This window comes from Bactrocera dorsalis, chromosome 1, assembly GCF_023373825.1.
Source record: "Bactrocera dorsalis isolate Fly_Bdor chromosome 1, ASM2337382v1, whole genome shotgun sequence".
NCBI classification, from domain to species: Eukaryota; Metazoa; Arthropoda; class Insecta; order Diptera; family Tephritidae; genus Bactrocera; species Bactrocera dorsalis.
In genome coordinates, this window is record NC_064303.1 from 48,888,119 (window position 1) to 48,916,050 (window position 27,932).

The following is a 27,932-nucleotide window of genomic DNA, read 5'->3' on the forward strand; positions in this document are numbered from 1 at the left end:
AAACCACGCATATGGAAAGAAACATTGTGGAACAGCAGTGTTGGTTAGAAAACGATTAAAACACCAAGCATTAGAATCCCATGCTACAGCGCAGTTACAAGCTATAACAATATCTATAAAAAAATTGCTGCGAGGACGAAGTGACGAGAAAAAGGCTAAAGGCTAATTCCTAGAAAAGGATTTTCAACCTAATTGCCCAAAGAACAACTTTAAGCTGTCAATCTTACCCAACACAACTAATGAGTCGCTCAAGTTTTTTAAGACGTCACCTTTCCCCAAAAATGCTAAATGAGTAACCAAATACTGCTGTCTCTGCTCTTCACTGAAATTCTTAGTTTAGGATATTTTCCAATTTCATGGAAAAAGTCGCAGATTATCTTGATAGATAAACCGGGGAAAGACTTAAACCCGCCGTCTCCATACAGACTAATCAGTCTTTTACCCTGTCTTTCTAAAATATTTGAAAAAGGGTTACCATAAAAGATGTCCCCTTTTCGCCACGAAAATAATATTATATAATACCAACGCACCAATTCGGTTTTCGTGCTAAACATGGCAAAATAGAGCAAGTAAATATAATAGAATTACTAACAAAATTAGAAAAGTATTTGAGCACAGAGAGTACTATGCAGCTATATTTCTAGACGTGGCTCAAGCGTTTGATAAGGTGTGGCAAGAAGAACTTTTATAAAAGATTAAAAAACATTCTACCTATAGAATTTTATAAAAAATTGGGAGTCTTTTTTTAAATAAAAGAGTGTTTATGGCAGTGTTTTAGTCCCGATTCTGTGCATCACATATACAGCAGATTTTCCAACAGCTAATAATGCATTGACATCAACTTTTGCGGATGACGGATGACGGCAATAACAACATAATAGCATCAAGAGTATTAGCGTAGCACTTAAATTCTGTAGAAGAATGGCTAGCCAACTGGCATATAAATGTGAATGAACAAAAGTGTAAGCATTTTCGCTCAGACCAAAAGTGTGTCCGGCAGAAAATATTTATAATATTTTAATACCCCTAGCGAATGAAGTAACCTACCTTGGTATTCACTTAGATTGAAGACTTACGTGGAGAAAACATACATATGTATGTATATCTAATAAAATAACTCTACTAGCATGAATACATATACATATGGCTCAAGCAGCTCACGACTTCCGGTCTTTGACCAAGTATCCTCTGGGTAGCCTAAGAACATCCGTTTGAAGGCAAGCTAAAGTGAGAAGGCGAAACAGCCCCTGCATAGGGTTGTGCGCTGGGTTTGGGACCCGCCACGTAAAAAAACACCCCCAGTGAATAGTCAGAACCAGCCTCGGATGACGACCATGGCAAACGAAACCCCCAATGAAAAAGCGTAAACAGCCTTGGACTACGAATTGAGGGCATGCACCTGGAATGTCCGGTCCCTTAATTGGGAAGGTGCCGCTGCCCAGCTGGTTGATGTCCTCGTAAAAACAAAGGCTGACATCACCACCGTCCAAGAAATGCGATGGACGGGACAAGGTCAGAGATGAGTAGGTCCTTGTGACATTTACTACAGTGGCCATATAAAGGAGCGCAAGTTTGGTGTAGGATTCGTGGTGGGAGAGAGACTCCGTCGCCGAGTACTATCATTCACTCCGGAGAATGAACGTCTAGCCACAATCCGCATCAAAGCGAGGTTCTTTAACATATCGCTGATTTGCGCCCACGCCCCGACGGAAGAGAAGGACGATGTGACCAAAGATGCCTTTTATGAGTGCTTGGAGCGCACTTATGAGAGATGCCCCCGCCACGATGTCAAAATCGTGCTTGGCGACTTCAACGCCAGGGTGGGCAAAGAAGGTATCTTTGGCACTACGGTCGCTTAATTCAGCCTCCACGAGAAACTGTTCAATATAGGAAATTGTATTTATGAATAAAAATGAAAAAGTTATTTTCGGTGTAAAAATAACCCCGTGGATTACTTCCTAATTCGATTTGGTATTAGGCAGAAACAAACTAAAAATTTTATATTAATTTAGTAATTTTTCAAATTACATTTGCGATAATTAATGAGGGTAGATGATCATTATTGCGGGTCGATTTTTTTCGCATAAAGCGGCTAGCAAAAACGAAAACTACAAAAAATTCTAAGAAAGTTTTGCCAAGAAACCATGGGTCTAAAATTAATTCCCAGTTCGCACAGAGCGACTTTAGATTTTGAGGTCATACTTATAAAATTGTACTCAAAAGCCTATAGTTTTAAAAATAATAGCATGCAATAATAGCAGGTTTTTGTAACTTATTTGTTTTTTTACGTGGCTGAGCAAAAAACAACAAAAGCAAGCAATGGTACGGTACTCTTACCACACAAGTGGTCTGCGTTGAATAAAAATAGTGTGTTCTAAATAATTTTTTTTATGTTTTAAATAGTTTTCGATTAATAAATTATAATGGAAACGTCTGCAATGTCAGTTGATTTCACCAATTCAGAAATTGATACAATTTCAATGAACTCCGGGTCTTGTGTTCTTCCCAGTCTGAATATTGGCTTGCCGAGAGATTTAAGTGATCTAAATCTACCAAGTAATCGTGACGTTAATTTTAATAATTACTATTTATTTTTACGCGGCTGAGCAAAAAATAAAAAAAGCAGTCGTACGGTAATCTTAACACACAAGTGGCAAAAAAATTTGGAAAATTTGGAATTAACTAAACCTTTCGTTAATCAATGAAAAAACTGCCTAGAAAAAACTGAAAACATTGCTAAATAAATATCATAATGAAATAAAACTTAAAAGTAGACCAAGTAAGTCTTCAATGTTTCTGGAAACAATTGATCAAGTGTTTTGTATTAGAAAATGTCAGTGCGCAAAAACATTGCCTTGCCGCTGTGGTTTAATACCCATTAAACTCTAATAGTTTATGATTGATCAGCACAGTAAGAGTAAGCTAACCTTTCCCGAATTCGAGGCGATTGCTGTTGATCAATTTAAATTTTTACAATTGTTAAATTTATACAGTCCACGCGATATTTACCACCAACGCTGCGAGAAATTGTTAACACTGTAAACCAAAATAATTTATACTTCGCTCATACCGAAAATATCTTACTGGCAATGCTTTATGATAAGATAAAGATGTTCGCGAAAGAGCCATAAAAAAGATACTACATTATCGTGATAAAGTTTGTGACCCGACTAATCTAAGGGTTTATGATAAAAAGCACGCAATAAATTTTGAATACTCAGACTACTTTGATCTGGTTGACCTAGATGATGACAGTGTTTTGTCTGAGCCTCCATTCTCAGCAAATATTCCATACGAACACTTGTTGCAGTTTATTGAGTCTGATGATCCGCCGCTTCCTGACCCAGGAATTCCGTGTCATACCCAAGCAACTGAGCGTTGCGTACAGCTTCTGACAACAGTTTCACGACGCGCTATTGCAATGAATAGAGACGATAATATGGCCGTAACTATAAAAAGTCGTACTACAACATCACGCATGGAATCCAAAAAATACTTTAAAACATAAAAAAAACTAAAACTAGACAAGATTCTCAGTCCTCAGCAAAAAAAAACAATGTCTGCAACTTGCACCACAAAAACATTTAATTTTTTGAAAACTTAATTATGTACAATAATAAAATTTTATTTTCGATCCACCGTATTTTCCACAATTTTAGAATTTATTGAAAAAATATGGGAATATCTGTATGCAGCATACATAGAAGCACAATCTTTCGTTGTAATCGAAGAAACCAAGCACAATTTTCCAGATCGCTTCTTTTGAAAGTGTAAAGTTTTTGTGTACAATTTAATAAGTATGACCTCAAAATCTAAAGTCGCTCTGCCCGAACTGGGAATTAATTTTAGACCCATGGTTTCTTGGCAAAACTTTCTTAGAATTAGAAAGAACTACAGGTTTTCGTTTTTGCTAGCCGCTTTGTTGGTTTTTTTCCACTCATACAAATCGACCCGGCCTAATAATGATCATAATAAATTTTTAACAATTATATTTACAGTTTTTAATTTTAATCATTTTCATATTCAATATATGTAATTTCAACAAGATGGTTGCTACGATTATACTTCCTGTAATGTTTTTTATACCCCGAACAGGGTATATTAAGTTTGCCACGAAGTTTGTAACACCCAGAAGGAAGCGTCGGAGACCCTTTTTTATATACAAATGATCAGTATGTTGAGCTGAGTCTATTTAGACATGTCCGTCTGTCTGTATACATACCCTCAATTTTTAAGATATCGTTTTGAAATTTTGCAAATGTTATTTCCTCGTCAAGAAGCTGCACATTTGTGGGAACTGCCGATATCGGACCACTATAACATTTAGCTGCCTTACAAACTGAATGATCGGAATCAAGTTCTTGTATAGAAAACTTTCACATTTACCAATGAACATATCTTCATAAAAGTTGACACAGATTATTTTCCAAGATAATAATATAATATACGAAAACATTGTTCAGATCGGCTTACTATAGCATATAGCTGCTATATAAACTGAACGTTCGGAATCAAGGGCTTATATATAAAACTTTTGCATTTGATAATATATATTCACGAAATTTGGTATAGATTATTTTCTAAGGCAACAATGTAATCTCCGAAGAAATTTTCTGATCAGTTAACTATTGCATATAGCTGCCATACAAACTGAGTGATCGGAATCAAACGCTTGCATGGGAAACTTTTTCATTTGACGATATATCTTCACGAAATTTGGTATGAGTTATTATTCATAGAAATAATGTAATATCGGAAGAAAATGTTCAGATCAGCTCACTATAGCATATACCTGCCATATAAACGAACGATCGGAATCAAGGGCTTCAATGGAAAACTTTCGCATTTGACGTGATTGAAAATTGACATGGATTACTGCTTAAGATCGGATTACTATAGAATATAACTTCCACACAAACAGAACAAATAGTTACTAAAATAAATGCAGACGGTGCAGACGAAGTTAACGTTTTTTCTTGTTTTGATTACCCAACGTGTATGAAAGTTGAAAAATTTTAACTTTTATAAAAGATTAAAAAACATTCTACCTATAGAATTTTATAAAAAATTGGGAGTCTTTTTTTAAATAAAAGAGTGTTTATGGCAGTGTTTTAGTCCCGATTCTGTGCATCACATATACAGCAGATTTTCCAACACAATGCATTGACATCAACTTTTGCGGATGACGGATGACGGCAATAACAACATAATAGCATCAAGAGTATTAGCGTAGCACTTAAATTCTGTAGAAGAATGGCTAGCCAACTGGCATATAAATGTGAATGAACAAAAGTGTAAGCATTTTCGCTCAGACCAAAAGTGTGTCCGGCAGAAAATATTTATAATATTTTAATACCCCTAGCGAATGAAGTAACCTACCTTGGTATTCACTTAGATTGAAGACTTACGTGGAGAAAACATACATATGTATGTATATCTAATAAAATAACTCTACTAGCATGAATACATATACATATGGCTCAAGCAGCTCACGACTTCCGGTCTTTGACCAAGTATCCTCTGGGTAGCCTAAGAACATCCGTTTGAAGGCAAGCTAAAGTGAGAAGGCGAAACAGCCCCTGCATAGGGTTGTGCGCTGGGTTTGGGACCCGCCACGTAAAAAAACACCCCCAGTGAATAGTCAGAACCAGCCTCGGATGACGACCATGGCAAACGAAACCCCCAATGAAAAAGCGTAAACAGCCTTGGACTACGAATTGAGGGCATGCACCTGGAATGTCCGGTCCCTTAATTGGGAAGGTGCCGCTGCCCAGCTGGTTGATGTCCTCGTAAAAACAAAGGCTGACATCACCACCGTCCAAGAAATGCGATGGACGGGACAAGGTCAGAGATGAGTAGGTCCTTGTGACATTTACTACAGTGGCCATATAAAGGAGCGCAAGTTTGGTGTAGGATTCGTGGTGGGAGAGAGACTCCGTCGCCGAGTACTATCATTCACTCCGGAGAATGAACGTCTAGCCACAATCCGCATCAAAGCGAGGTTCTTTAACATATCGCTGATTTGCGCCCACGCCCCGACGGAAGAGAAGGACGATGTGACCAAAGATGCCTTTTATGAGTGCTTGGAGCGCACTTATGAGAGATGCCCCCGCCACGATGTCAAAATCGTGCTTGGCGACTTCAACGCCAGGGTGGGCAAAGAAGGTATCTTTGGCACTACGGTCGCTTAATTCAGCCTCCACGAGAAACTGTTCAATATAGGAAATTGTATTTATGAATAAAAATGAAAACGTTATTGTCGGTGTAAAAATAACCCCGTGGATTACTTCCTAATTCGATTTGGTATTAGGCAGAAACAAACTAAAAATTTTATATTAATTTAGTAATTTTTCAAATTACATTTGCGATAATTAATGAGGGTAGATGATCATTATTGCGGGTCGATTTTTTTCGCATAAAGCGGCTAGCAAAAACGAAAACTACAAAAAATTCTAAGAAAGTTTTGCCAAGAAACCATGGGTCTAAAATTAATTCCCAGTTCGCACAGAGCGACTTTAGATTTTGAGGTCATACTTATAAAATTGTACTCAAAAGCCTATAGTTTTAAAAATAATAGCATGCAATAATAGCAGGTTTTTGTAACTTATTTGTTTTTTTACGTGGCTGAGCAAAAAACAACAAAAGCAAGCAATGGTACGGTACTCTTACCACACAAGTGGTCTGCGTTGAATAAAAATAGTGTGTTCTAAATAATTTTTTTTATGTTTTAAATAGTTTTCGATTAATAAATTATAATGGAAACGTCTGCAATGTCAGTTGATTTCACCAATTCAGAAATTGATACAATTTCAATGAACTCCGGGTCTTGTGTTCTTCCCAGTCTGAATATTGGCTTGCCGAGAGATTTAAGTGATCTAAATCTACCAAGTAATCGTGACGTTAATTTTAATAATTACTATTTATTTTTACGCGGCTGAGCAAAAAATAAAAAAAGCAGTCGTACGGTAATCTTAACACACAAGTGGCAAAAAAATTTGGAAAATTTGGAATTAACTAAACCTTTCGTTAATCAATGAAAAAACTGCCTAGAAAAAACTGAAAACATTGCTAAATAAATATCATAATGAAATAAAACTTAAAAGTAGACCAAGTAAGTCTTCAATGTTTCTGGAAACAATTGATCAAGTGTTTTGTATTAGAAAATGTCAGTGCGCAAAAACATTGCCTTGCCGCTGTGGTTTAATACCCATTAAACTCTAATAGTTTATGATTGATCAGCACAGTAAGAGTAAGCTAACCTTTCCCGAATTCGAGGCGATTGCTGTTGATCAATTTAAATTTTTACAATTGTTAAATTTATACAGTCCACGCGATATTTACCACCAACGCTGCGAGAAATTGTTAACACTGTAAACCAAAATAATTTATACTTCGCTCATACCGAAAATATCTTACTGGCAATGCTTTATGATAAGATAAAGATGTTCGCGAAAGAGCCATAAAAAAGATACTACATTATCGTGATAAAGTTTGTGACCCGACTAATCTAAGGGTTTATGATAAAAAGCACGCAATAAATTTTGAATACTCAGACTACTTTGATCTGGTTGACCTAGATGATGACAGTGTTTTGTCTGAGCCTCCATTCTCAGCAAATATTCCATACGAACACTTGTTGCAGTTTATTGAGTCTGATGATCCGCCGCTTCCTGACCCAGGAATTCCGTGTCATACCCAAGCAACTGAGCGTTGCGTACAGCTTCTGACAACAGTTTCACGACGCGCTATTGCAATGAATAGAGACGATAATATGGCCGTAACTATAAAAAGTCGTACTACAACATCACGCATGGAATCCAAAAAATACTTTAAAACATAAAAAAAACTAAAACTAGACAAGATTCCCAGTCCTCAGCAAAAAAAAACAATGTCTGTAACTTGCACCACAAAAATATTTAATTTTTTGAAAACTTAATTATAATAATAAAATTTTATTTTCGATCCACCGTATTTTCCACAATTTTAGAATTTATTGAAAAAATATGGGAATATCTGTATGCAGCATACATAGAAGCACAATCTTTCGTTGTAATCGAAGAAACCAAGCACAATTTTCCAGATCGCTTCTTTTGAAAGTGTAAAGTTTTTGTGTACAATTTAATAAGTATGACCTCAAAATCTAAAGTCGCTCTGCCCGAACTGGGAATTAATTTTAGACCCATGGTTTCTTGGCAAAACTTTCTTAGAATTAGAAAGAACTACAGGTTTTCGTTTTTGCTAGCCGCTTTGTTGGTTTTTTTCCACTCATACAAATCGACCCGGCCTAATAATGATCATAATAAATTTTTAACAATTATATTTACAGTTTTTAATTTTAATCATTTTCATATTCAATATATGTAATTTCAACAAGATGGTTGCTACGATTATACTTCCTGTAATGTTTTTTATACCCCGAACAGGGTATATTAAGTTTGCCACGAAGTTTGTAACACCCAGAAGGAAGCGTCGGAGACCCTTTTTTATATACAAATGATCAGTATGTTGAGCTGAGTCTATTTAGACATGTCCGTCTGTCTGTATACATACCCTCAATTTTTAAGATATCGTTTTGAAATTTTGCAAATGTTATTTCCTCGTCAAGAAGCTGCACATTTGTGGGAACTGCCGATATCGGACCACTATAACATTTAGCTGCCTTACAAACTGAATGATCGGAATCAAGTTCTTGTATAGAAAACTTTCACATTTACCAATGAACATATCTTCATAAAAGTTGACACAGATTATTTTCCAAGATAATAATATAATATACGAAAACATTGTTCAGATCGGCTTACTATAGCATATAGCTGCTATATAAACTGAACGTTCGGAATCAAGGGCTTATATATAAAACTTTTGCATTTGATAATATATATTCACGAAATTTGGTATAGATTATTTTCTAAGGCAACAATGTAATCTCCGAAGAAATTTTCTGATCAGTTAACTATTGCATATAGCTGCCATACAAACTGAGTGATCGGAATCAAACGCTTGCATGGGAAACTTTTTCATTTGACGATATATCTTCACGAAATTTGGTATGAGTTATTATTCATAGAAATAATGTAATATCGGAAGAAAATGTTCAGATCAGCTCACTATAGCATATACCTGCCATATAAACGAACGATCGGAATCAAGGGCTTCAATGGAAAACTTTCGCATTTGACGTGATTGAAAATTGACATGGATTACTGCTTAAGATCGGATTACTATAGAATATAACTTCCACACAAACAGAACAAATAGTTACTAAAATAAATGCAGACGGTGCAGACGAAGTTAACGTTTTTTCTTGTTTTGATTACCCAACGTGTATGAAAGTTGAAAAATTTTAACCGAAAATTATGTGATATCATTCCGGTTATATCTAGACAACAACAGTAGCAAATCATTTAAAATACATCTAATAACTTGAGAACGATTGTTGTAACAGCCTTGCATAGCACTCGAAGTGTAACCAACTTCACACCAGCTGTTCAGCTGTTTATAAATTTGCTAAATGACAGTTCACAAGTGTACAAAAGCGTTTTGCCAAAAGTGAACGCAAAAAAAAGTGATCAGCGATGAAATTCAAACGTAATAGTATGATTGCTTTATATTTAGCTGGAAAATCACAGCCAGCAATTGTTCGTGAGCTCAAACACCTTAATGTGAATAAAGTTTTTGTTTGTCGCACCATCACTCGTTACAATGATACTGGTAGCATCGCAAAATTCCATGGAGGTGGTCATCAAAAGACTGCAACGTCACGTGAAATAGTTCGGAAAGTGAAGAAGCGACTTGAGCGAAATCCACGACGAAGTGCCAATCAAATGGTTAAAGAACTGAAAATATCCGACCGCAGCATCCGACGCATATTCAAAAATGAGCTTAAGGTCAAACTTTACAAGTTTTAAAAGGCCCATGATCTCACACCGAAGAAGCAACAAGTAAGACTTGAGAGAGCGAAGCAGTTGCTTCGCTTGGCCGAAAGCGGTCAAATTCCGAACATTGTGTTTTCTGACGAAAAAATTTTTCCAATTGAGCAATTTGTAAACTCTCAGAACGGTAGGGTTGACTTGACCGACCGTTCATACGAGAATCTAAGTCATCGGTTGGACACCAGGAGGCAGCACTCGCCTCAAATAATGGTTTGGGCCGCTGTCACCACAGAAGCGCGCTCTCCAATTGTTTTTATCAAGACTGGCGTCAAAGTAAATGCGACATATTATCGGGAAAGTGTTCTGGAGGCTGCTTTGAAGCCGTGGGCAAACAAACATTTCGGTCGCAAACCATGGATGTTTCAACAAGACTTAACACCGTCTCACAAAGCACGAGACTAAATGACTGAAAAACAACTTTCCGAACTTCATTACGACCACACAATGGCTCTCGAATTCACCAGACGCGAATCCAATGCATTACACGGGTCAAGACAAAATTTGACTATAACTTTAAAGCGGTAAATTTCCATGTTTTAGGTCGTAATTAGCCGAAAAAAATATATGCCATGAAAAAGTTTGATTTTTTATTTAGGAAACCGCTTTAATGATATTTTTTAAAATATGTGAGTTTAATTTTTAATTGAAAATGAAATCACTTAAAGAAACATTTTTATTAAGTTTTACTATCAAAATAACTTACAAAAAAGTAAAAATTAATTTAAAAGTGCACTTTTACTTTTTCTTTTATGTTCATAGGTACTATCTCTTAATAAACCCCAAATAAAGCATTATTACTATAACTTTTACAAAAGCAAACTTTATGAGAAAAAAAGGTATTTTCTTATCGTTTTAGTTTATAATTAATCAGAAAATCATAAAATAAACTTTAGGACAAAGAACGAAAATTTTTTTGTAGTCGTGTTATTCTTTCTAGGCTATTTTGGAGAGCAAGGTCCGAAGTAAAATATACACCAGTCTCGAGATACTGTCCGTGAGTGGGCCAAAGTCACATTCGGGCAGCTTGCGATTCGTTTTTTGACCGTCTCAAGGCCATAGTTAAGGCAAAAGGTCATATCGAGCAACAGTGAATTGGTCCTGAATTTATGATTATTTTCACACATTTTGTACTTTAAAATAAATAAAAATAATTTTCCAAACCGAATTTATGGTTTTTTAATACGCTTTTATTAGCTTCACTTGTATGTATGTATGTATGTATGTTTGTAACTTTTTTAAGTGGTACTGAAACGTAGAATATTTGAGCGACACTGTAGGAAGGCGATAGTAAGTTTAAGCAGCTCACCAAAAAGATGCGCTTAAAAGTATGCAACATCTATTTACAACTAGTTTTAGTGACATTTAAATAGCATACTGATTTGGGCGTCGACCGTTCATAAGATGCAAGGTTATACAGTAGAACATGCAGTAATTTATCTGGGCTCTCGACTGTTTGCTGCTGGACAAGCTTATGTAGCACTTAGTCGTTGTAGATCTTTGGACTGTATTCGAATTGAAGAACTGGTCTGTTCAAAGTTGCCAGGTAAAACCCCATGTAACAGTGAAGCTTTAGAAGAAATGATTCGATTAAAAAGTAATAATTCGTAAAGTCGTCAATAGAACTTGGTCGCAAATAATGTAACATATAGTCAATGAAAGGTTACGAGTAGATATTAAATGCTGCCTAAGTATCGATTTACTTAATCAATACTACATGTCTTAGTTCATATTTTAAAAATTTTGGGGTTTCTCACATCAAACTAAAAAAGTAAAAATAAATATAGTTTAAAAAAACTAAAAAACACGCTTTTAAACCATATCAAACTAAAAAGTGAAAAATAATTCTTTGTATAAACTAACAATAATAATGAAGGAAAAATTCCTGCATTATTGTGAGAAAAGCGTGGGGTGCTTTGTGACATATTTTTCATATATCGAGCATTTAGTTTGATATGCTTTAAAAGCGTGTTTTTTAGTTTTTTTAAACTATATTTATTTAATTGGCACTTCGAGTTGCGGACCCTGTAGCAACAATCAGAATAATCTAAATATGTATACAAAAATGGCTGTGCTTTTGCTGTAGTTATAGTATGTAGTTATTTTTATATTTTGTATGAATAAAACATTCAATTTGAAATATAATTTTTGTATTTATGAATTGTATTGATCTTTAACGTAAAGATAGAAAAAGTATACTATGTCCGTCCCTTGGTTGTAAGCTAAATCCGCAACAATTTTCAGCCAAATCGGTTAAGCCATGTTTACGATATAAATAGTGTAACACGTCTCTCTTTTATATAAATAGACATTTTTGGCGTTAAAGAAAATAATATTAAAATCATCCGTAATTAAGGAATGTGTGATATGTATAAACTCAACTAAAGAAGCAAATGTGTTGATATGCACTCTTCAAACAGATGATCGCGATTCATTATACTACTAGTAGCGTACGGTTTTGACCAATATCTAGACCATTTTCATTCTTATTTATAGGTAAACCATATCATTTTTAAGAAATCTTGTTCATATATGATATACGAGTATAGCAATGAAAAAGTGGGCTGATTGATTTAATTTTGACATTGCTGAAGTTTCTTGAGAACATATTTTCAAGTAATTTTATAAATACTGTGATGAATGCGCATGTTAGAAAAGATTCGGATCTACGATAAATTGCTAGAGCAACCCGACAGCGAAATTCGTAATTGCTAGAATGTTCAAGTGGCGACGTTTTAGTACTATACAAGGACTGCGGTGTTAAGAGCAAATAAAATATAAATAATAAGTGTTAATTCGTAATTCGGATGAGTTGAAAAGCGTTCAGTTGTTGAAATTAGAAATAAAGATGAATGTATATGCATTAAATTGGGACTTATACTGAGCGCCAAGCCATTTATATGATTTTATAACTTTTAAGAAAACGTGTCCATTTAATTTCATTCAGATATCACACCTAAACGGTTTGAAATCTGATGAAAAATGGGAACTCATTATATCATCATATTATCAATTATATGGGGGTTTCATTAAAATAACTCTCGCATTGGACGATATACATAAGTGAAGTAAAGCAAACTAGACGTTTGAAAATTTTTATATTAGGTATATGGGTGCTTAAGTATTGTCTTCGGCATTTTTACACGGTCATACTATTATCGCAGAAACATTTTCCGCAAAATCGGATAATTTAACATATCTTGATATAATTTCATTATATTTTCGACAAAAAGTGGCGTAGGATGCTTAATTTATGCGCACTCTTCGTGCAAAATTTTATCACGATACATTAATTGCTAATTGATTTGCATACTGGAAATTAAAAAATCAGATAGAATCTAAATTTCTGTTTTATGGGAACTAAACATGGTTGTAGTTCGATTCTGCTTACTCCACCGTAATATTGGAATGTCAGGATAACTTTATGTACAACGAGTTTGATGGAAATTGGTTAATTGGGTCCTGACAGTGATTTTCTACAAATGTGAGCCCCTCCTATTAGCCCCAGTTCGAAATATGGTTATCTGGTGTACTAGATTCCAGCATAAGAAAGTTCATAAAGCTACCTGGCTGTCTCCAGATCAGAGCGATCATGTTGTGATAGCCGGAAGACACGTCTCCAGTGTTTCAGATGTGCGAACGCTTCGAGGTCCTAAAATTGACTCGGACCACTATCTTGTTGCAGCCAAGATACGCACCCGCTTCTGTGCACCAAAAATCGCACATCAAAAAACCCTAGGAAGGTTCGACTTCGAAAAGTGGCAGTCACAACAGACAGCCTAACGATTTTGTACTCTACTTCCACTCCTGTTCTCTGAGAGCACTCATAAACTACTTTTACGGTATTTTTTTTTTTTGGAAAATATTCATCTTTATCAGGGCGAGTTGAGCAAGAACGCGTTTCGTACCCAAAATATCCAGCAAACTCTTTCGAATGGACTCGCGAGAGATGTCGAGTCCTCTTGCCATCTCTCTAACACTATTCTCTATTTTCGTCTGTTAAAAAGGTCGTCCAGAACGAGGCATGTCAATACCCTGTTTTATCGACCGATCACAACTTCAAGCAGCACAGGAACGTGACAAAGAGTTGGAGGAGCTTCTGAAATAACAGCAGTCTGTAAGGCTTCACTTGGTGCAATCCGAAGACAAAACTACAGTGTACTGTGATGTCTCACCCGGACATCTTCGCCTTTATATATCCAAGGAATTACGTTATCAAGCTTTTGCCTTAGTTCACAGTTCGTCCCACCCCAGTGGGCGCGCTACATTACAACAAATTCGTTCTAAATATGTTTGGCCAGCGATGAAAAACGATGTTAGTTCATGGGTCAGGAGTTGTTTACCGTGCCAACGGGCTAAAATTCTTAAACATAATCACTTGCCACCGATAAAAATTGACATACCAGATTGCCGTTTTGAACATGTACATCTTGATCTGGTTGTAATGGCTTTAGTGAAAGGATACCGCTATTGCCTCACAATGATAGATAGATTTTCTCGTTGGCCCGAAGCGATTCCTTTGAAGGACATAATCGCAAACACAGTGGCAACTAAATTTTGGACGCATTGGATTGCTCGTTTCGGCTGCCCAAGAACAATGACCACCGATCAAGGTACGCAATTCGAGTCTGCCTTGTTCCAATCATTGGCAAGATTGGTAGGAAGCAAACACATTCATACCACTCCGTACCATCCACAATCCAACGGCATGATAGAGCGTTGGCACAAATCCTTCAAGGCCGCACTCAAGTGCCACAGTGATAAATCGTGGGTGGACTTGCTTCCTACAGTCTTGTTGGCATTAAGGACTTGCTTTAAGGAGGACGTTAAAGCATCGGCTGCAGAGTTTTAGTACGGCACAACTCTTTGTCTTCCGCATGAATTTCTCACAGAAGAAGAGATGCACATTCCACATCAAACTTTCATCGATAAATTCAGAGTGCACATGCAAAAAGTCAAACCTTCAGCTGTCGCACATCATCAAAGGCCGAAACTGTTCGTGTTGAAAAATATGTTCGAGTGTTCACATGTCTTCGTACGGACGGATGCAGTAAGGGCATCTTTGGAACCACCGTAGAACCCATACCCAATAGTCAGTCGGCAGTCAGATCGAGTGTTCACAGTGAGAATCAACGGCAGCGAAATTAACATTTCAACGGATCGACTTAAGCCGGCATTCGAAACCGAAGATGACAGCACTCATCCTAAACCTGCTGTACCACAAAGGACTTATTGAAGCATCTTGCCTTTTCCTAAGGGGTTCATTGGAAGGGGAGTGGTTGTGGCAGCACTACGCCGTGTTATGCGCCATCTACCGCTAAATGTCATGAAACCTTTTATAACTAAATTGTCATTTTGTAACACTTACCTCCTTTTTTGAGATTGAATAAAGCACCATGTGTAATGTGCTAAACATCTCTAGTGCTACCAATCACATGTCATACCATATACATAGTGTTGAAAATAAAAAATTAAATTCGGGGAAGTTGAAAAAAGTTACAGCTGTTCAAAAAAAATGATGACGAAATTCGATACATTTTGAAATTTTTTTCTGGAAATTAACTGATAGAAAAATGTCTGCCATTTCATTAACATTTTATTAATCACGACAATTATTTTGTAAAGTACCGTTGTGTTTACTACATAAGCAACTGCGTTGTTGTAAAAAGTCAAGCTTTAAACATCTTTGCATGTTTATTTATGGTTAATGTTTTATTTATTTTTTTAATTGAGCAGCAAAAAATGTGAAACGAACGAATCTCAGCGGGAAAATAACATTATATTTGCTACTCTGATTATGCATCGTACGCTGAGATTGGTGAAAAGATAAACAGAAGCCAAAATATCATTCGGAGTATTGTTCAACGGTGCTGCATCTTTGCAAAGCGTAAACCGAACTGTCAAAAACATAAAAAAATGAAGCGTTGAAGGAAAGGTAACCAAATGAAGCTTTTAGATTATGTGAAAGGATATCTAAGCAAACCAAGGGACTCTTTTCAAATAAAAGTAAGTTCAATATGTTTCAATCTGAGAGTCGGTAAAGTGTGTGGAGAAAGCCTACCACTGAACTGTATATGGAAAACCTTGCCGCTATTGTAAAACATGGAGGCGGAAGAGTAATTGGATGAGGTTGTATGTCCGTTGCAGCAGTAGTCGGCTGGAATTTATAGACGTCATTACGGTTAAGAAATATTATATGGAAATCGTGAAGAGAAATGTACAAAAAAAGTGCAGAAAATTTTAAATTGCCGAACTCATAGTCCTTATGATGTACGTGTGCGTCTCACACACCACATTAAACATACATTACTGCATCCACCTCAATCGCCTGGTCTTAACCCAATAGAGCATTTGTGAGAAGAACTAAATAGGCGCATTAAGAAACGATCCAAAAATTGGTTTTATCACTCCCAAACCGCTACAAAATATTGATATCATATAGTTATTGTTTTCTTTATCTCTTTATGGAGTGTGCCAATAAGTAAAATAAAAGGGATAATTAATTAATCTGTCCTCCTTAGGCGATTAGACGGACAGACAGACAGTTATCCGGATATCTAGGTCGATTAGTTTCAGGTGTTAGAAACAACCTTTAGGTGAACAAAACTATTACTCCATAGCAACATTTTGGAAGCGTATAAAAAAGAAAGAATATAGAACCCTAAGGGTTTAGAGTCCACTAGAATAAATATATGTATGTACATCTTAATATCATATATCCTTAAACCGGTAATGTTTGCAATTTCATCATGGAGAAATTTACGCAAGAACAATGTTCACAAATTATTCTGTTTTCCAATTGCAACTTTTCGTACGCTTTTGTCATTTTATGATCGTAATAATCACCGTGCTTGCTATTCGTCGAATTATTTAAAATTTCCGGCGTACATTTTCTTTACATAATGCTCAAGTGCAAAGAAAACAAAGAACCGTTCGAAGTAATGTAAATGTTGCTGCCATTTAGGTAAGTGTTGCTGTAGACCTCAATTCGTAGATTTCAAGGCATTCTCAAGAATTGGGGTTGTTTCAACCACAACCTGGCGGATTGTGAGAAAGGATTTGGGCTTGCATCCGTATAAAATTATTCTTACTCAAGAACTCGTGAATATGCTGATTTTGCCTAGAGCAACTTGAAAGCGATAACGATTTTTTAAGAAAATCATTTTCTCCCATGTGGCTTACTTTCATCTGAGTGTTCCGATAAATAAACAAAACTGTTGATTCTGGTGTGAAGGAATTCTACAAATTATTCATAAATAACTAAAAACTAAACTAAATCTAACAATATTCGTTTTTTTTTTTTATACGGTTGTAAATGTTTCTGCATTTAAGTCTGCCCCAGCTATTTCTAGACCATGTTGAATGTTTCGATACTATTTTTCGGATCATTTTTGTATGAAATTCATGGTGTAGATTTGAATTGCGTATGTACCATGGGGCTTTTAAAATTTTATCAAATCTTTATTTAGGAACCTTTGTGGAGATCGATATACATATGTACAATATATAGATGCAGCACATTTCCAGAGTTAAATTCCATACGTCCAGGTTGATATAAAAATATACATGTACAGGGTGGCTGATGAATTTTGCTACATTAAGAAACTCAAATAATTTTTTTTTCAGTGTATGGAATTCATTTTTCTTTTATTCATGTTAAAGCTCATTCAATTTTATTAAATATAGCTTAATTACTTAAAAAAAAAAGGTATTTAAATGCCTCTCTGCTCGTTGATGCATGTGCGGCATCTTACCAAAAAGTTGTTCATTACTGCTTGGAGAGTTGAGACAGGAATAGCCGCAATTGTTTCTCGAATGGATAGCCTTAGTTCATTCAAATTTGTTGGTTTTGCTTTGTAGACTTCCTGTTTGCAATAACCCCACAAGAAAAAGTCAGGTGCAGTAAGGTCAGGCGACCTGGGTGGCCAACGGAATGTGGAGTTTCTGGATATCAGTTTATTGAGAAATTTTCGTCGCAATTCTGTAATAACAGGTTGGGCTATGTGAGGAGCTGCACCATCTTGCTGAAACCACACAGAGTTGAAAGAAATTCTCATTCGGCGTAATTCTGGATAGAAAAACTCTTTCAACATGCTCAAGTAATGGTCTCCAGTAACCGTAACGGTGTGACCGTTTTCTTCGAAGAAGTAGGGCAGTGCAGTGTGATGAAACTGCACACCACACTGTGACACGAAGTGGATGCAATTCCGTCTCATGGAGTATCTGTGGGTTGGAAGCACTCCATATTCGACAATTTTGTTTGTTTATGTTGCCGTTTAAATCGAAATGGGCCTCGTCAGACATGAAAAGTCAGTTCAACATGTTTTCATCCTCTTCCACCATTTGAAGCATCTTCTGGCAAAATTCCAAGCGAATCGGCAAGTCTGCAGCATTCAGTTTGTTGGCGATTTGAATTTTATATGGGAATAAGTCCAAATCTTTGTGCATAATTGACTGTAATGACTGTCTGCTTACACCCATTTGAGCAGATAAGCTTCTTGTCGAAACATGTGGATTATTTTGTATGGCAGCAGCTACAGCAGCGATTGTTTCCTCCGTTCGAACTGAAGGGTTTCGATGGTAAGGTCTTCTTTTGACTGTCCCATGCTCGGCAAAATTGTTTACAAGTCTCATTATGGTCCATATGCTCAGAGGATTGCCGCCAAACGTGCGCCTATACTCTCTTTGAACCGAAACTACGGACTCCAGTGCGTGATAGCGGCGGACAATCCAAATTCTTGTTTCAGTGTCCCAGTTATCCATTTTTGTTAAATGTAAAAGTCAATCTGCAAAATAAAAAAAAAATTAACCAGATTCATTAAATAGAAAAAAAGTTATTTAATCTTTTTTTGGTAGCGGCTTTCATCAGCCACCCTGTATTAAGATTTTATTTCGTGTTGTTAACGGTGATTTCATTCCGATTAGCCATAAGTATTCTTCTTCTTCTTTACTGGCGTAGACACCGCTTACGCGATTATAGCCGAGTCAACAACAGCGCGCCAATCGTTTCTTCTCTTCGCTACGTGGCGCCAATTGGATATTCCAAGCGAGGCCAGGTCCTTCTCCACTTGGTCCTTCCACCGGAGTGGAGGTCTTCCTCTTCCTCTGCTTCCCGCGGCGGGTACTGCGTCGAATACTTTCAGAGCTGGAGTGTTTTCATCCATCCGGACAACATGACCTAGCCAGCGTAGCCGCTGTCTTTTAATTCGCTGAACTATGTCGATGTCGTCGTATATCTCGTACAGCTCATCGTTCCATCGGATGCGGTATTCGCCGTGGCCAACGCGCAAAGGACCATAAATCTTCCGCAGAACTTTTCTCTCGAAAACTCGCAACGTCGACTCATCGGTTGTTGTCATCGTCCAAGCCTCTGCACCATATAGCAGGACGGGAATTATGAGCGACTTATAGAGTTTGGTTTTTGTTCGTCGAGAGAGGACTTTACTTTTCAATTGCCTACTCAGTCCGAAGTAGCACCTGTTGGCAAGAGTAATCCTGCGTTGGATTTCTAGGCTGACATTGTTGGTGGTGTTAATGCTGGTTCCTAAATAGACGAAATTATCTACAACTTCAAAGTTATGACTGTCAACAGTGACGTGAGTGCCAAGTCGCGAGTGCGACGACTGTTTGTTTGATGACAGGAGATATTTCGTCTTGCCCTCGTTCACTGCCAGACCCATTTGCGTTGCTTCCTTGTTCAGTCTGGAGAAAGCAGAACTAACGGCGCGGGTGTTGAGACCGATGATATCAATATCATCGGCATACGCCAGCAGCTGTACACTCTTATAAAAGATTGTACCTGCTCGGTTCAGTTCTGCAGCTCTAATAATTTTCTCCAGCAGCAGATTGAAAAAGTCGCACGATAGGGAGTCGCCTTGTCTGAAACCTCGTTTGGTATCGAACGGCTCGGAGAGGTCCTTCCCGATCCTGACGGAGCTTTTGGTCCCGCTCAACGTCAGTTTACACAGCCGTATTAGTTTTGCGGGGATACCAAATTCAGACATTGCGGCATAAAGGCAGCTCCTTTTCGTGCTATCGAAAGCAGCTTTGAAATCGACGAATAGGTGGTGAGTGTCGATTCTCCTTTCACGGGTCTTTTCCAAGATTTGGCGCATGGTGAATATCTGGTCGGTTGTTGATTTTCCAGGTCTGAAGCCACACTGATAAGGTCCAATCAGTTTGTTGACGGTGGGCTTTAATCTTTCACACAATACGCTCGATAGAACCTTGTACGCGATGTTGAGGAGGCTAATCCCACGGTAGTTGGCGCAGATTGTGGGGTCTCCTTTTTTATGGATTGGGCACAGCCTCGGATGAGAGACCCCCCTTTTGATGACGACCATGGCAAACGAAATAAGGACTATGATTTGAGGGCATGCACCTGGAATGTCCGGTCCCTTAATTGGGAAGGTGCCGCTGCCCAGCTGGTAGATGTCCTCGTAAAGCCATAAGTATTATTTTGTTATATTTTACGTTTAGCTGTGTAACTTTTTTATTTGGGTCTTTGGGCTTTGCATTCAGCGTCATGCCAACAAATTTTGCCGAGGTGGAGTACGGATTACTTCATTTTGAATATATATGAGGATACATCTAACACTTTTGTTAGTGTTATTTGTCTCGTTTAAGGTTATGCACCAACTCAGTGTCAATTCCACTATTTGGTAAATTGATAATGATGCAGGTAGTCTTAATTTGTATAACAATCCATGATGACACATTATACGCCTGGGATACGTCTAGAAAAACAGCTGTTCTTATTTTCTATCGCATCTTCTATTATGGTTGTTAGTTGATGTAGTTGATCGATTGTAAAATGTTGAGACGTAAATCCAAATTGATAAATTGGTATGAAACGCTTTTCAACTATGTTTTCAAGTCTTCTGATAATGACACCTCCAGCTGCGGTAAGCTACCATAAAACCCGGCTGGACTAACTATTTTAGCTAATGTCTCTAAAAACCGTTCTTCGCCGATTTTGGTCCACGATTATGTTGGAGTTTCTGAGGGGAGAATTTCTTGTAATTGATTTTTAAATATTACTTTCCAAAAGAAGTAGTCTGTAACTTTGTTTGGTATAAATTTCCTCATATATAGTGTGAAATGTTTTGATTTTTGAATTATTTTCGTTGTTGAAAAGCCTTGTAAAAGTGTTCAGTTATTGCGAGGGTATTGCGTTAAAATCACCATCAATGACGAGTTTTCATTTTACACCCACTTTTTAATTTGCTGTCGCTCTAGTTGAGTAAGACATTCGTAAATAAATATTTTTTGATATTTTACCTTAACAAACTTGTTGTGAATCAACGAAAGATTCCCTGTAGTGTCATCAACGACCGACGATTTTTTGGATTTTCACGCGTACGTTGGGAAGCGAAATCGACGATAAGCAGTCAAAGGTCTTATTGACGTCGTTGGAATATTGAAAAGATCAGTGAAAACTAGTTTTAAAGACCATTTAGGCATAAGAATAGTGAAAGCACGATTGGTTCCAAGATTACTAAATTTTTTCGAAAAATAGCACCGCTTTAACGTCTGTGAAACTATGCTTTCCGACTACCATGTATGTAACGTATTATTACTGGCAAAGGATCTATGCTTACGAACCAAAAACAGGCGATCAATCGATCGAATATCGTGGAAAAGATGAGCTAAAGCTATGCCAAAGCAAGGAGTACTAATGCCTGGTTTCACAGTCCATACTTATGTAGTGCTTAAGATAAAACAGGAAAATAGTGTTTTACAGTTCATACTTAGGTTATGCTTAAGCACTGAAAATTTGAGTCTTAAGTAATGCTTAAATAACAGCTGATTTTTGTTTTGAATTTGCTTTGAATTTTCAGCGACATCTTTCGTAGCGTAGGGCAAGTGTCCGTTCGCTTGCACTCAATAACAGCTTATACTTTTCCTTCAGTTCCAATGGGTGCTCCGACTCGCTAGTGATGAAATTTGGGGTTCTTTTGTTGTTTTCATCCATTTTTGATATAATTTTCCTCGCAAATTTATGTATTGTCTGTTATAATTTAAATTTTTCAAACATATTTTTATGAATGACATTTGTACAACATATGTTGCCCACAACGTTGCCATATATCATAATAAAATTTTATAGAAATTAAGCATTGACTGTGAAACGCAAACGACTGCTCAGTTTGCAACAATGCTTAGCTAAGATTTTATTTAGGCACAACTTAAGTATGGACTGTGAAACCGGGCATAAATGTGTTATGCGACCGATGATGTACCGTTACATACTTCATTGATTCTTCGTGGATTTTTCTCCGTGTAACTTCTGAATATTCAGCAAATTCAAACTATCGCTCCGGGAAAAACGTTTGGAATCAATTGAAAACATTAAACGTGAATCGCTACACACATTAAAGGATATTCCAGAAATTGGCTCTAACAACAGTTTTTTTTTTGGATGGGAAAAATCTTTGGCAAAAGTGTATTGGGACAAATGGAATTAGTTTGAGGGGGACAATACAACTTTTCGCAAGTTTTTTGTTAATATGTAAAAATTCAAAAAAATAGTGAAGAGTGATCCATCTTCGGTGGTTGGTGATTTCTTGAAAGGTCATTCAGAGTTTACTGTATTGCGTTGTTCTCGTGGAATGGTTGTTACATGTGGTTTTTTCAAAAATAGACAAACATTTCCACACAGTCGACCGGTGTTTCTTTTGGGGTCACACGAGTAAACCCACGATTCATCACCTGCCACCATCTCATAGACGTGTTTCGAAGCACCGCCATTGAATTTTGTTACGATTTTTTTCGACCAATCGACACGAACTTTTTAAACGTGAACAAATTTTTTTGCAGCCAAATGTATGCTAGCCTCACTAATAGCTTTCGGAAAACAACTGATTTTGAACGTCCTTCGACATCTATTGGATTCACCATACCATCGATAAACACGGGTTCTTGATGAAGTTTTATCGCCAAAAATTTAAACAAACTGTCCACAAATCATATCAATTGAAGAAAACTAGATGTTGACCGATTTACAAAAGAAAATTCAACAAGTTTCTTGAAATAATACTCTGGAGATAAAGCAGAGAAATAAAAATCGAATCTAGGAGAGATACGACGAAAATGACATCAAACACTCTCACCACTTGAGAAAATCAACCTTAAAACGGCAACAGCTGAATTGAAGCGAGTGATCACTCAAATTAAAAATGAACCAATACACAAATCTTTTTTAAGAAAAAATATGATTACTGGCTTACCAAATGTTTTAAATATTCAACAAGTCACGAAGGAGCAATAAAATTTATCAGTAATACAAGGGCTAGAAGTGATTGCGCTAAATCAAATTAGAGTAGTGAAATTGCGTTCCCCAATAATGTTCAACCAGATCATGCAGATTACCGAGATTAATCTCCATTTGTGAAATTGAAAATTAAATTACAAGGTTTAATGTTTGGAAAGTGGCAGAATTTGATCTAACCACAGCTGAAGTATTAAAGAAGTTGTCATACAAAAGTTTTCTAAAGCTCTTCTTACTTTTCAAGTTAAAGTTAAATCATCAAGTTATCATTGTTTCTAAACCGGGAAGGGATTCTCATATAGTACAATTTCACTACTTTCACATATCTCCAAACTTTTTGAAAAATTAATTACCATCACAAACACCTATTATTGATGAAAAGCAGTCTACATTCAAAAATCCTTTGAGGTAGGAAAAATATTCTCAGACGTGGCAGAAGGCCTTGTGCGAAAACCAAAATTAGAATATTGGTTAAGTATTGTGCTTTCCTAGAATCGCATATCACCTAAAGATTTTTCCTGTAAAAGAGGGAAAGAATTCTTCAAACTAAAAGAAATTGAAGCAGGCGTACAGTAGGGAAGTACTATAAGTCCACTTTTGTAGATTCTTTATGAAAGAGTCTTGCCGTTAGCACCCAACATTGTAACTGCCACCGCAATGCTATGCGCCGAAAACACAGAAAAAAAAAGCGGCGCTAAATCTGCAATGTGCAATCGACCCCTTAATCAAATTGACTAAGAAATAGGGAATAAAACTAAACGATGAATTTTACTAATAAAAGAATCACTAACAACCTATAAATCCTTATGACGTCTGCATAACATGCCAGTACGGTCAAATAACTTGGCATTACACTCGATGCTAAATTACGGTGGAAAGATCACAGTAAGATGAAAAGGATTGAACTTAACCTGCAATTGTCAAAAATGGAGTGGCTTGTCCATACATAACAAACTCATATAACTTAATCTAGTTGGTGGTTAGAATACGAACGAATTGCTAAGCACCTTGTTATTGTTTCAAAAATGTTTGTGATAAAAATTAAAAACTCTCTCTGTGAGAAATTGTATACGTTTGGGAAAAACGATCAACAGTGCGGTAAACAAACATTCACGAAATATTAAGTTTAATGAGAATATCATAAATATTAAACTAATTATCTATTATAACAAAAATTTGCTCGAATTTGTCCTTGCTGTCTGTATTGTAAACTTTGTAACAGAATTTATGAAAAGACCAAATATTTTATTAGCAAATGAAATGAAAACACTTACCAATTCGCAATTAATTTCCCTTAAGAATTCAATGTTATAAGGACCTGGTCGTATGCGTTCTCCAAAAACGACTTGTCCCAAATTTTCAACAGGTGAGTTCTTTTCATTGCCAGTACAAAAATCAAAATGGTGATACTCATATGGGATTACGGATTCTTCTGTGTTCAATCGATTAACATATAGAACTATTTCTGACTATAATTAAGAAAAAAGTAATGTGATTTATATAAGTTTACAACACAATGATTTATTTAGTATATATGTACATCATTGTTACAAACAAAGAAAGTAGCGCTCGGGTGTAACCGAACTTTTTATACTTATCAAATAACAGGGATCGAGGGCAGAAAAATACTTTTAGGTGTTGACAAAACTTTATATTAAAAAATTTAATCATATTAAAAAATACTCATTGGCTAAATGAGTAGCGACGTCGCATCACATCTACATCAATTTATTCACCTCATCACGCGAGAGAAAACCACACGTTAACACACATACACGCACATGCACCCAAACGCGATGACTTACTGCAATCTAATTAGAACAAAAGGAATAGAGAAAGCAGGTCGCGCACCTTTCGTTGATACGACGTCGAATAGCCAACATCTACGCTTTCCGCAGCATCCCGGTTTCGATCCGCTTACCCGAGTGTATATATCTAATATATATGTAACCTAATACCTACTGGTTCCAATATATAGTTGTTCAGTTTACATTTTTTACATTTGTATATATATTTAACTATCCATACTTCAATTCAATTAAACCCAATAATTGTGAAGTGAAATTCGCAGAAAATAAAACTTGTAACGATCTTTGAAATTAGTGCATTTCCTTTTAACTAAAAGTGTAAAAGCCTATAAGGTGAGTTTTTGTACATGGTCCTTCGAGCCATAAAGAAAGGCACTGTGGCTAAATAAAGTCAATAAAATTAAGATTTGAAAAAAAAAAAAAGTTACTAAAAATCTTACCGTGTGAGAAAGTGCAGCTATAAAAACCGAAAAGGTAATAAATAAAAAAAACAACAAAGAACATATGTACCAAAAACCGGTTTTGGATACAGCAAGTGCAGTGAATAAATAAACTAAAATATAGTTTATACATATACAGATATGTATATTGAACTATATTATATTTACGATTACTGTGGTACAAAAGTGCATATATATTCCAAAACATAAAAAAAAAAAAAAAAAAAAAAAAGATAAAAATATAAATAAATAAAAGTGCTGTGCAAAAAACATACGTACATATACATATATAATTACAAAATAAAAAATTCACAAACATAAATTGCTTCTAGGCCATCACATATAAAACAAAACAAATATACTTAATGTGGGAATAGTGCACACATATAAAACAAAAAAAAAAAAAAGACCTAACTAAACTAACATTTACATACAGTGCTGAGAAAAACAAAATTTTAATAATAATAAATATAAATATTAAAAATTCATAAAAACCATAAATCGGGCGCGCTCTAACTATAAAAATACTAATAATTATAAAACAAATCGGGCGCGGTCTAACAAAAAAAAAAAAAAAGCAAAATTATAACTCAGATCGGGCGCGATATAATAAAAAAAAAAAAAAAAAAAAAAAAAAACCAACATAACAACGAACGCATACCTACATGCATACATACTCAACAAAGGAGGAAACGGGAGCAAGAGGACACTAAACAAAGGAGGAAACTAGGAAAGGAACATTAAACACAGGAGGAAATAGGAGAACACTAAACACAGGCGGAAACCGAAAGCGGATAACATTCCTAAAATTAAGAAATACATACATATATGTACTATATTCTCCCCAAAACCCCCTTGAGGCGAGACAAAGTAAGTCGTTCCATTTTTTATGCCCATATGTAAATATGTATGATATCATACGGTTTTATCAAATATAAAACCTATGTATATAATCCGTTTGATCAATTTCTAAACGGAAACAAAATACAGTTGAAAAAATATATCATCCATATATTTTTATAAATACAAAGGAAATCATTTACTGCCTTCGGAGCTTACCCTTGTGTATACAAACACACCCACTACAACAAAACAAACATATTATATTCAAGCATTTACTTGCAAATCTTCCTAGCAATACCCCTTCTGTTTCTTCAAACAGTAAGCAGGATTGCATAAAATAGGTAAGCGAAAGGCATAAAAGCAAAATTTCCAATGCGAGAATAAATACAAACATACATATTTACATATGCACTTACCCAAAGCATACTTAAAATACATAAATGCAACAAACATAAGTCTGTACTTACAAACTCATACAAACAAATTAATATTAATATTAATATATATTAACATTAATATATTGAAGCATATACCTGCTAATCCGCAAGTGCAGAGGTTAATGACCTGCACATTGTTCATTTTCTTTTCGCGCTAAATTCTGATCGCGCAAATATAAGCACATATGTATATACTTATATGATATACGTACTGTATACATATAATTGGTATTCATTTTGCATACGCTACATACCCTGATTTAGAGGGTATATCCGAAACAAAAAAAAAACTATAACAAATCTTAAATTATTAGAAGCTGCGATAATAGCTAATTACAAAAAATAAGCGGTGCGGAATTTTAACAAAAAAAATAATAAATAATAAAGTCTTATTAACGACAAATAAATTAGTACATACTTATATAGTACGTACTCTAAGCCCGTATAGGCAAATATAATTTAACAATATCTCCTTGTTCTTTGTATTACAAAAACAAGCGGGATTAAATATTTATTGAAATTTAGTACAGCATATGCACGTCAATACGCACATAGCGGGCACATATATGTACAAAGATTATTGACCTCGTATACCGTCTGTACGAGTACTTATATACAAGGACATACGGATAAATCCGTAATATAAAATATATAAAAATAAATATAAAATCGCAACTATTTAAATACAATTTAAATACAATAGCGCGGTTAACAAAAACAATTTACACGTATTTTAGTAAATTTACGGGAATAACAACTCTTATTTACTTAAAAGAGTTTTCGGTTTTCGGTATTTATCAGAAATATCTCATCAAATTTTAATTCTAAATTCTTATTTATTCTAAATGAGCACCGATTCAAAAGAATCTAAATCAGGTCAGTTTCTTACCATTCCAAAAATGGCTGACGACGATAAACAAAGCACACCTGCAGAAGCTACACGCTCTAAGCACGGTGCGAAGCAAAAGAGATCAAAAGATCATATAATATCGAAATTTATCACTGAAAGTGATAGCTTTATAAGATATTGCACAAGGTTTCAAGCTTCCCCTATTACTGACATTACGGAATCAGTTTTAAATATAAAATTAGAAAGTGTTAACAGTCTATGGGCACGCCTTCTGGCAGCGTACGATACAGTACTAGATACTGACGACGCAGAACTCCCAGAAAACACAAAAGCTTCGGCGACAGCCAAGTGTGAT

The 27,932-nt window shown here is 35.9% G+C and overlaps 2 protein-coding genes across 2 annotated transcripts in view; both read right to left on the bottom strand.

The window, feature by feature from the left end:
• LOC125775363 (uncharacterized) overlaps positions 1-27,932 on the bottom strand; it is a 727,609-nt gene that overhangs the window by 105,201 nt on the left and 594,476 nt on the right. The window lies entirely within an intron of this gene.
• LOC105226444 (transmembrane 9 superfamily member 2) overlaps positions 1-27,932 on the bottom strand; it is a 147,660-nt gene that overhangs the window by 20,845 nt on the left and 98,883 nt on the right. The window contains exon 2 of the mRNA XM_049462539.1: positions 24,474-24,668. Within this exon, the coding sequence (XP_049318496.1) occupies positions 24,474-24,668 (195 nt within the window). The remainder of the gene's footprint in view (positions 1-24,473; positions 24,669-27,932) is intronic.